The 12,023-nt window shown below is 37.8% G+C and overlaps 1 protein-coding gene across 3 annotated transcripts in view; it reads right to left on the bottom strand.

The window, feature by feature from the left end:
* The window catches only part of PTBP3 (polypyrimidine tract binding protein 3), a 65,075-nt gene that overhangs the window by 22,071 nt on the left and 30,981 nt on the right, over positions 1 to 12,023 (bottom strand). For all 3 annotated transcript variants that reach the window (XM_083816485.1, XM_083816484.1, XM_083816486.1), the window contains exons 3-5: positions 8,795 to 8,964; positions 7,757 to 7,903; positions 829 to 993 (exon numbers count right to left, since the gene is read on the bottom strand). In XM_083816485.1, coding sequence (XP_083672611.1) covers positions 829 to 993; positions 7,757 to 7,903; positions 8,795 to 8,964 — 482 coding nt within the window. The remainder of the gene's footprint in view (positions 1 to 828; positions 994 to 7,756; positions 7,904 to 8,794; positions 8,965 to 12,023) is intronic.

Below are 12,023 nucleotides of genomic sequence, written 5' to 3'. Positions count from 1 at the left end.
CTGTTGCACAAATTTACTAGTAATTACAAAATATTCAAATATGAAATCCTTTGCAAGATCTGAAAAAAAAAGTATTGACAAATCCTTCAGGCACAAAGAAATAGTCTCTTAAGGGTACTGTTTTTAAATGTTTAATTCTCAACAGCATAACACAACCACCAAGCAGAATTTATGGCAACGTCTTTCATAGCCATATCTATGAAAGCTACCACTATTCCAAGCTTTCAGTAGTTAAAGCAAGTAACATTCTAAGAGTCGATGATAATTTAAAACATTTGTTCAAACAACTATACTTGTATATTACGTCACTTGTATCAACATATAAAAATGAATATAAAATGCTCATATATAATGCAACCTACAAAAGTTACCTAGTACAAGGAGTGCTAAAGCATTTGTTCCACAAGTTCATACCAACCAAGATTTCACCAGCTCATAATGTGGGCATAAATTCAATGAAGCACTTTGAACTTATTGCTGCTTCCAGAGAAATCTTGTTATGTGATCTTAACCAAGGGAGTGAAAGAAATGTTAAAAACAAACAAACAAACAACAACAAAAATAAAATAAAAACAAACAAACAAACAAAAAACCCATATGAATAGCTGACTATAAGAGTCCTGTTTACTTTGATTTTTTTGTGCAAAACCAGTTCAAGCCTACATTTCTAAACTAAAACAAATCACGTTTGAAGTGGCAATCCTCATTCAAAATGAGCAATATACAACTGAGGATCCCTAGGTATTTAAAAAAAAAAAAAAAAGTTATTTGTATTACACCATCAACATAGAAACAGATTTTACTATTAGTTTTACCAATTCTCATTACCTGATACAGCATTTCCAAAGTGACAGGGTAGAAAAGATTTTCAACAATGATTCGAAGAACAGAACCTTGACCTGTAAGGAGTCCACCTTCAGCAGCAAGAGCACTTGTAATAGCCAGGCCTCCAGACTGCACAGCGTTCACAGCTTGCAATGCAGCTTGGGCTCTCTGAAATCATGACACAGCGGAGACCACAATTAACTTACACACACAAGCTATTCATATCTAAATTAAGTTAATTTACAAAGAAAAGCATGTAAAATGCTTTTTAAAATGCAACTTTTAAAAACCTTATTCCATTTATATTATCCATTTTCTATGAAAATGCTGTGTTAGTAGGTAAATCATCCCTCCTCACCTTCCCCCTCCATTAAAAGAAGTCAGATCACACAGAATTTTAACTTTCTTTTTCAGTTATACTCTTACTACTTTGTAATGCCATATAAGCAACATTTTGCTTTGATTCTATAAACTTTTGTCATTCTGGAGGTATATTCCAGCAAATCAGCACAACAGTGACATGGTAATGGACTACCAAACAGTCAGAGTACCACAGACTACTTCACCTGCTTTATTAGGATTTCATTCTCTTCAGGAATTGAGTTTTGACAAGCATAAGCTTAAAGGTGCATACCTTGCTCTGTTTGCTTAGCTGAGCAATTGGCTGCAAAAAACGAACCCACACCTTTAAACTCACTCCTCAAACTGCCTCATTGTAACATGAGTACTCCAAATAATCATTTTTGACAGGCTTTCCTCAAAAAGGACTCCAAGATTAATTCTGAGAGCCCTATAGAGAGACATTCCTTTCCAAACATAATGTTGTGACTTGAAGCCATATCTCATTAACACTCTTCCCTTGGAAGATGGACTAAACATGACACAGGGTATGGATGTCATCTAGTTCCATAAACATGTAACCCTGCAAAAACAAACTGTCCCTCAGGGCTGAGCGTAGACACTAGGATGTCAGTAATGTAGTCCTCAGCTACCTGACTAAGTCTCTAAAATTTAAATAAAATTCAAATGAAAGAATTATAAGTGAAATACACTCATACATTTTAAACATGGACCATTTTAATTTTAATAGGAGAAAGCAAAGACTGTCATATACTGAGCTGAAAATGCTGAGAAACACAGAGACTCTTGCACTCCTTGTTCTATTTGCAAATATGAGTGTAGTTTTCCTGAGGCTGTTACATACACCACACACTTAACATCACCTTATTTTATTTGTTTTTGCAGATAACAAACCAATCCAGCAATCTCAGATGAGGAAAGAGACAAATAACATTTACCAGACTGAAAAGTTTGCAAGATTTCAGTGACTTGCATGAACAAATTAGAAATGAACAGTGATACTTGTTGCAATCACTATTTGCAGCACTTGTACAGAAAATCAAAATCCTTATGCGCCCATCATATTCTATAATTTATATAAGATATACATATATAAATACTAAAGATATTTATCTTTAAGGAAACACAAATGTAAAAATTAATTCACAAGTTTTCACGGTATGCCTGATTCTTTGTTACTGACATGGTAACAGGGAAAAAAACAGGCTTTATTCAGTGAAAAGAATGTCCTGAAGACTTGTTTTCTTCACGTTCTGAAGCCATTCAGAGCTATTATCTCATGTTAAAATTTACAAATGGCAAAAGTTCTTTCAAAACATACTGTAAGAAGTACTTCTAAGTCATGTAGAATATAAAGGCCATAGAAACAAACGTTTCAGTATACCACGTGAATACAGGTCAGAGGCTAAGAAAATGATCAGAACACTAACAATACTCTGCAAACTGTGCTCTGTAGCAAAACAAATCTCTAGAAGGCAGACTTCACAGAAGATAAAAAAATATAGTTAGGCAAACTGATCTGACTTCTTCTTCCAAAGACAGCATAAGCAGCAATCTTTGGAACCACTAAGGAACTGGATCATCAAATCACTCTATCAGTTCACTTTTATCATTGTTTAGAAGTACACAGCAGCCTTTTGGCTTCAGAGATCTCTCACCCCCACACCCCTCAGCAAGATGGGAAGAGAAAATATGCCGCTTTGGAGCAGCAGAGACAAGGCATTATGAACTGACAGCAACACCCATTCCCTGTTCCCCTGCACCACTTGGGAAAGGGAAAAGATAGCGTAAGCAGGAGTGAAGACAGGGGCCTGCAGGTAGAAGGTCAGCTTAGGAGTTTTTTGTTGTTGTTGATGGTTTTGTTTTTGTTTTTTAAGTTCTCATCATTCTCCAACTCTACTTGAGCTCTCTTCTGGAGTAGTTCTCCTACTCTATTTTTAATGGGCAAAAAATTAAATTACTCTTCCCCAGGTCAAGACTGTTTTCCCCAGGACGGTAAGTGGTGAGCAATCTCCCTGTCCTTATCTCAACCCATGCGTTTATTCATCATATTTTCTTCCCATGTCCTGCTGAGGAGCAGGAGTGACAGTGCAGCTTGGTGGGCACCTGGTGGACAGCCAAGGTTAACCCATGAAAGGCATAAAAATGTGTACCTGAAATCACAGTACCATGTTTAGTTTATAAATAATGAAATTGGTGACAAATTTCTAGGTAAATTGAACTTCCGAGTGCAGTTCTTAAAGATGTAATATGCTGACCGAATGGCTCACTGTTACTGTGAGTTGATCCTGCTACATTTCTCCTCTGAACCCAAACCTATTCAACATACTAACCCAGAAAAATTGTTTGTTTTAAATGCCACATTATGAACTGAGTCACTCACAAAAGAATCCAGCAAGCACTGTCACTATAAAGGAGAGAATAGAACATGTAGCTGGAAGCAGGAGACTTTCTCTTTTGGCAGCAAAAAGCTGTTAGGTGAGCTTAATTACTCACAGAACTGCTACTTCATGGATACCTCAAGCTCCTTCAGTTTTTAATACTGCTATATATAACCATAAATGTTCATTGAAAAACAGTATTATTAGTGTCAAGTTTCTGTTAGAAACCTCATCCAGAAGTCCAATTAGAGAACAATTAGTCTTTAGAGTAGCTCCCTCTGGGAATATTCTTCAATCACCTTTTCCCAAACTGTTTAATATTGAATGTAACAATGATCATACTAATGCTGAAAACTAAATATAAAACATTAAATGTGGAGATTTTTTTAAACTATATACCTTCCATGCTAATTGATAAACTCATCATTTAAGAGCTTCCTTTTATAGTTCTAGGCATTGAGAGAAATTATGAACGTCATCTTGCACACAGGACATGAATAACATAACATCTCCCTCAATGAAGCATGGCTATGTAGTTACTAAAGATCAAAACCTAAACTGAAATTATACGACTGTTATTGTGACAAATGACAGTGGCTTCAATGAAAATGAAGCAAAACCTTCATCTTGTGCTAAAATCCACTTAAAAGGACAACAGGGAGGGTTCTTGGCCATTGCAAACTGAATCCATTCTTAGATACTTGACCATCTCCTACTACATTTGTACCAGAAATCAGTTCCCAATCCTATTATCAGAAACATGAGCCTGATGAGACTGTCTAGAAACCTCTTCACTGAGGAAAGTTCCTGGTCTTTTCCTTATACAGAGGACTTCTTCTGAAATGAAGGCTTGACTATCCCATGACAAAAGCTCTTTCACACTGTTAGCCTTCAAAATCCCTGAAGTAGAGTACCACCTGACCAAAGTTTACACTTGACAAGTATGATTAACAAAACAGTAACTCATACACACTATCTTATTTTTCAAAACAGAGAGCTATCTGGAATAGCTTCATAGAACTGTTTTGACTTCTTCACATTAGAAAATGATTCCTTCTGACAGTGCACCTGAGCAAATGAAAAGATGTCTCAAAGACACAAGACAAATACTGTATTCTTCAACACAGTTTGCGTTCATTTATCTTTACGAAGGAAAATAACACCAGAAACAGTTACCTCTACATCTGGAAGATATAATATGTCCTTAAAAAGGAATAAGGTTATATAACTATTTGTTGAGACATTATCAACTGTAGGAAAAAAAGGGGGGAAAAATATGAAGATTAGCATATGCAGGAAAGAAGTCACTATCTATACCTTCTATGCACTAGCCCCTTTGATCTACTGGAAAACAGAAAAACAATTTTGAAGCAGTTTTTATTATTCTCTAACCAATAGGAGCAGTGAGCTCTGAAGAATTCACTAATTTCATCTGTTAATTCCCAGGAAAAAAACATGACATTCTTAGAATATATGAAGAGATGGAACCAGAAGCATTTATTCCTTCATACATTATTGTTTGACTTATAATTTGTGGCTGGAAAGCAAAAAGGATGGCTGCCATCTTCCATCCTGGTTCATGCAGAATGCTGTAAGAGAGGTTAATGCTTCCTCCCCCCAAATAAGAGTGTATTTAATTGAAGTGCTCTGGAAAAGAATGGGGCAAGCAATAGAGTCTTCAGCACTGAATACATATTGGGAGAGTCACAGAAGGAGCAGGGAACTTCTTTTGCAGTAGGTAATAAACACTACTGTAACCACATCATCTCTCTTAGTAGAGACAAATGAGATTCTCCTAAAGAACTCACAGGACTTAAAAGAAAAAGTCCACCACGCAAAGACACAATGCATAGATTTGCTTTTTCAGAAATATACATCCATCTCTACTGGAAGACCTAACGGAGTGTTCCCAGCTTCCTTTCTAGTTTGTTTTCTAATAGGGCACAGCCTGAGGATCCAGTCTCACTTTACATAAGGAAGACACGTGCACCCCATGTCTCTCAACAGGTTCAAACAGAATCACAAAACAGCTGAGGCTGGAAGGTACCTTCAGAGATCGTCTACTCCAATGCCCTTGTTTCAGAACAAGGTCACCTACAGCAGGCTGCTTATGACTGTTTTCAGTCAAGTTTTAAATGCCTCTAGGGATGGAGACTGCATAACCTCTCTGAGCAACACATTCTAGTGTTTGACCATGCTCACAGTAAAAAGTTCTGTTTGTTTGTTAGATTTTAAGTTTCAGTGGATTATTCTGTATATGAATTTGTGCTCATGACTTCTTGTCCTGTCACTGGGCATCTCTGAGTCTATCTCCACCCTCTTTACTCTCCCCTCACGAAGTATTTATTTGCCCCATATCACTAAGATATCCCTGAGCCTTCTTTTCCTCAGGCTGAACAGACCCAGCTGTCTCTGGCTCTCCTTGTACGACAGACACTCCAGTTCCTTAACAACCTTTGAGGCCTTTTGATGAAGTTGCTCCACTAAGTCTGTGTCTCTCTTGTCATGAGGAGGCCAGGACTGGACACAGCACTACAGATGTGCCTCACCAGTGTTGAATAAGGGAGAAGGATCACCTCCCACGATCTGCTGACAACAATCTGCCTTCTGCCACCTGGGAGGCTGTTGGCATTCTTTGCTGCAAGGGCACATTGTCAGCTTATGGTAAAGTTGGGGTCCCTCAGCAACCCCAGGTTTTTCTGTGGCCTAGCTGCTTTCCAACTGCTTGGCCTCGGCATACAGTTGCGCCTGGGACTACTCCTTCCCAGGTGCAGGACTTAGCATTTCCCTCTGTCAAACTTAGTCAGATTCCTGTCCATTTCTCCAGCTTGTTGAGGTCCCTCTGAAGGGCAGCACAACCATCTGGGATGTCAAATGCTCCTCCCGGTTCTGGTCCACAAACATGTTGAGGATGTGTCCCATCCCATCATCCAGGACATTAATGAAGATGTCAAACAATACTGCACAATACAATATCTACCCCTAGTGACTGGCTTCCACCATGGACTTCATGCCACTGATTACAACTATTTTAGCCTTTCAGACTACTTCACAATCCACTTATCTAGCTTCCACTCCATCAGTTTGTCTATTTGGATGTTGTGGGAAAAAAGTTTCAAGTCTTACCAAAGTCTAGATAAGCAACATACACTGCTCTCTTCTTATCTAGCAAACTAGTCATCTTGATGTAGAAGGCTATCACGTTGGTCAGGCATTACTTCCCTTTCACAAACCCGCACTGACTTCTCCCAGTCACCTCCTTGTCTTCAGAATGTTTGGAAATGGTTTCCAGAATCAGCTGCTTCATCACTTTCCCAGGGATTGAGGTGATGCCAACTAGCAAATGTCCTGGATCCTCCTCCTTAACTTTCTCAAAGATAGGAGAGAGATTTGCTTTCTTCTAGTACTCAGAAACCTTCTCCAGCTGCCATGACTTTTCCAAGACTATGAGAATGGTCTTGCATTGACATCTGCTCTCCCAGCACTCACGAGTGCATCCAATTAGGCACACAGACTTTTTGTCTGTCCAGTTTATTTAAATATTCCCTAATGAGATACTTCTTCAGTTCCCTCAAGGCTTCCCTACTGGGCTCAGTGGCTTGGTATTCCCAAGGGCAAGTCTTAACAAATAAAGACTGGGAAAAGGTGCCTAGCACTTCAGCCTTCTCCATGTTTTTTGTCACCAAGGCTCCTGCCCTGTTCAGCAGTAAGCCCATGTGTGCCTTAAGTCTTCCTTTTGCTATCAATGCACTTTCAGGAGCCATTCTTGTTGCTGTTCACATCCTTTGCTAGAGTCAAATCTATCTGGGCTTTAGCTTTCCTAACCACAATCCTACGTACTAAGATAATGTCTTTATATTCCTCCTGGGTCACCTGTCCATGCTTCCCCCTCTTCTACGCCTCCTTTGTATGTATGAGTTCAGTCAGAAGCGGCTTATTCATCCATGCAGGCTTCCTGCCACCTTCACTGGATTTCATGGTCATTGGGATGAACATTCCTGAACCTGAGCTCCTCCACAGTAATATTGAGACGTCTCTGTCTGAAATAACTTCCTGTCTAGATTACAATTGACAGAAAAAAATCTATTAGAATTTGACTATTGGTGTAGTACTAGTAGAAAGTAGTCTGCTTATTTACTAATGCAAGTCATGTACAATTTTACCCTGTTAAATGGAAATATTATACTTACGGCCTGATTAGGTAGATTGTCAGTCTTAAGTTCTCTGTGATTGGAATACTGAATATAAACAGGCTGGCTGCGGAGGAGAGGTGTAACAGGAGTATAGTAGTTCACCATGGTAACAGCAGCTTCTTCAGAAGCCATTTCCAAAAAAGCCTGCAACAAATATATAACAGTTTTCAACACTGTTCTGTTTACAGGAAAGAACAAAGCATCAAACCATCATTTATTCCCAATTCCACTCTCACTAGAAAAAAGATTACATGAAATTGTAGTGCTGATTTGCTCAGCATTAAAATGTGTTCATGTATGCAAGTTTGTGGGGGATATTTGATTTGATATTCTTAATAGATTTTTATGTATGAGAATGGTCTTGCAATGACATGTGCTCTCTCAGCACTCACTAAAAAAGTGGTGGAATAAGTATGACATGCGGGAAGCTATCCTAATGAAAATTCACTGCTAATGAATTTACTAGATTCCTAAATCAAAGCACTATTGCTTAGGTTGCAGATACACATACTGAACGAAGCAGTAGGAACAGAACACATCTATCAGTTTGTTCACAATATTAACCCAGTCCAGTGTTCAATTTATGAATGAATGCCTTTTATTTTTAGGATTTTAGTGTTCATTCATCACGTCAACTACCCCTTCTCATCTAAAAGAATTAAAAAAAAAAACTTAAGCAATTTATTTCACATAAAATAATTAATATGCATGTTAATTATTTAATTAAGCAGGTTATTTCAAGACAGCTAAATAGTGGCAACATAGTTCTTGATCACCTACGTATTCTTACATAAGGTGTTTAAATGTTTACCATTACTATCAGCAAGTTACTAGGTAATTATTTAATTGAAAATATATTAAAAGCATTAAATACCAAGACATCCTTCCACATTTGAAAACAGGAAAATCTTGAGCCCTCAATGAAATATTTAGACATCACTGCAATCATTTCGGTCAAATGCAATACCAGAAGGGTTATATAACATGAATGACATCATCAGCCTTGCTCTTATAATTAAGACATTGAAAACATACCTGACTTTTTCCTTTTAGCATCAAGAGATTGGTTACTTTGCCAAAAGGGAGACCTAATGAAATGACTTCCGCTTCAGTGACATCATTTGGAATTTGACGAAGATGAAGCACACGAGAAGGGGAGCATGGAGATCTGCTTCCTTTGAATTTCTTGTTGTCATTCCCATTAGCTAAAGTATTTAGGGAAAGGGATGGACAAGGAAACAAGACACACGTATTATGCAGTATAAATGCCAAAAGAAAGAAATTGCTGTCTCAGTATTGACATTGACTGTTATCTGTAGCTCTCTGAATAGTAAGAAAGGACAGATCGTATATAACCAATGGACAGTTTAAAAAGGCCCCCTTCAGCTGTTCCAAATCTCCACTGTAAGGATGGTATTTTTGGGGGGAGGAGGGGTTGCTTATTTGTTTTGAAGTCCTACAGCCGAAGAGGCTGATAACTTCTTACCAAATATGCATGTAACATATTTATAAAAAGTTATTTACGCAGAACAGGTGCAAGTCAGTAGTAACTGGGACTACTCTAACTACTGTAACACATTTGTTTTTATTCCCAACCTATCTTCCTGCATTATTAATTCCTTAACTAGATTCAGTTACTACCTCAAATGATTAAAAAAATAAAGAAAGCCTGTTGTCCCACATAATCTTAAGTTTATCAGAGTTGCCTTTAAAAAGGATACACAGCAGAGAAGCATGAAATCTGTACAGATTCTAAAGTCTTCCACTTTGGCAAATGGCTATTTATTTATTTATTTTTCAACATATGCTTACTTGGATCCTGTAACAGGTAAGTGACCAATGGTTACATTTCAAGGAACTGACTCAGAGACCTTGGGAGAATTTTTAAACAGAACACCACATCTGAAACAGGCATATTGTTAAAGGAACTATCACAATGGAGTAATAACTGTTAAAGTAACAAAAATGAAAGTCATTAGCCAAACTACACACCCTAGTAATAGATTCTCCTAGAGCAAGATATAGAGGTTTAAGAGACTTGATGAAAAAAACTTCCTAAAATGAGAGAGAAGACAGCATATCCAATGGAAACTGTATTTAAGTCTAACTGTATACCACTTAAGGTATACCACTTATGTTAAGAAACAGCTCTTTTTAAAAAAATGAATAAATTATGTGCTACAAACAGCTTCATTCCAGCAAGAGAGAGAACCTTAACATCTCGTGTTTCATTTGATATTCCAGAGAATCCCTAAGGATTAGGAACAAAGATCTGTATGAGGTTGGCAAGTAATTTCATATTTTCCTCTAAGTTTTGAAAACAATCTAAAGCTGAGAAGTATTTCACTCAAGTCTTACTCTGTACATAAGTCAGGGTAATTAATACCCTCCCTGTATAAAAAAAGAGCTTGTTATGCATTGCTTTTTCCATCAAGAAATGCCATCCTGTGCTCTCTGTGCATTCTGGAAAATGTGAACAAGTGGCAAACTTGCAGGGGATGACATTTTAAAACAAAGGGAAAGGTACTTAACACTTATCAATACCAAGGCAGGTCAGGATATATTTCTATTAAAGCCTAACAACCGGTCTCATCTTGTTAATTCTAGTTTGAAGGTTCAAAACAGACATGACTAAGTCCCTGATTTGACTAAGCCAAGGACTGCTTGACTAAATAAAACAGCAAGTGAAACCTAAGAAGAATTTTGCCTTTAGTTTAAGGTGAGAGTCTTTTGCAGGAGTAATGCCACAAGGGCTCTGACTCATCACAGGTGACAAAATGGAACGAAGTGGCAAGCACAGGATTTTCTCTCAGCATCTTCACTGAGTGTTACAGGAGTTTTCAGGTCAGGTATTCAGCCAACAAGGCCAGTGCTTAACAGAACGGTTTCAACCCGTGCACGTACAGCGTGCATCTTTTACTTCACTATCTACCCATTAGCAAGCATATATTGACTCTGGCTTCTGAATAGTGACCAACACCTGACCTAAAAATCTCATGTGCTATTAAAATGCCTCCTTTTGGTAATGCAGTAAGTATACTAAGTATTGTGGAGCTTCAGGTAAGTCACTAAATCGACAATAAAAGCTAGCACTCATTCCATCCCACCTATAAAGACCTCAGCATTTTTAAACCATACTTCTTTCTCCACTTATTGCCTGATATGAATCTTGATGCAGAACAATAATCATGTAGTTTTTTTGGCATCTAACCTTCAAAATGAATTCAATAATTCTTTAAAGCATGCCCAAGGCCATTACCTTTTCAGAATTTCACACTCGGGTGAAAACAGTCAACAGATATACATTAGAGAAGTCTTAGAACAAAATGAAATTTGGGGCCCGGATTTACAAACAGGAGTTCATCAAAATCATGACTCATGACTGTATGAATACATTTTCCAACAGAAGAGCCTCAGATTGAGAAATGCAAAACATATTCTAGATATGTGGCCCACTACATAGAAAAACTGCTGCACGTGAAGCAGTGGTATTAGGGAAAGAGCTTCATCTCAATTATTTTTAATTTTAATTAATCTCAATTATTTTTAATTCAGCTTATTTTTATCTTAAAATGAAGTAGAGAAGCATCAATGATAACTACAGTTTTTTTTGGATTTATTAGAAGCCAAATACATCTACCGTATTTTAATGTCCAATATCACTTAGACACCCTGGAAGTCACTATGAAGTACCAGTGGTTACAACGGTAATTAATAAAAGCCACATGACCTCAGTACTAATTCATATTCCTTGTCAGTTGGCAGCTTGTCACAAAAATACCATCTACACAAGCCTGAAATACATTTTGGCTATTAAATTACTGAATCATAAGCTTATGCTATTTCAAGACAAGCAGAAGCCTATGGAAGTCATACTAAATCAATTAACAGAATTATTAACAATCCAACATGTGCAACTAAGAAACAGAAGAGAAAAATATTCTGAAGAGTTCTCAAGCTCTTCCTTACTCTTATTTCCCATTGGAAACACAGCAACTAGGTCTTAAATGCTTATCAAGGGTTCATCTTCTCTGTCCTTTGAACCCTTATAAAATCAAATATTCAGAAACCACCGCTGACAGACAATTGTCCATCATAGGATCAGTAAGGTTGGAGAAGCCGTCCAAGATCATCAGGTCCAACCATCCACCTACCACCAATGTCACCCACTAAACCATGTCCCTAAGCACCACGTCCAACCTCTCCTTAAACACCCCCAGGGACGGTGACGCCACCACCTCCCTGGGCAACCCGTCCCAGTGCC

This window comes from Anser anser, assembly GCF_964211835.1.
Source record: "Anser anser genome assembly, chromosome: Z".
Lineage (NCBI taxonomy): Eukaryota > Metazoa > Chordata > Aves > Anseriformes > Anatidae > Anser > Anser anser.
The sequence above is the reverse complement of the archived record's forward strand: the minus strand, read 5'-3'. Positions and strand labels throughout refer to the sequence as shown.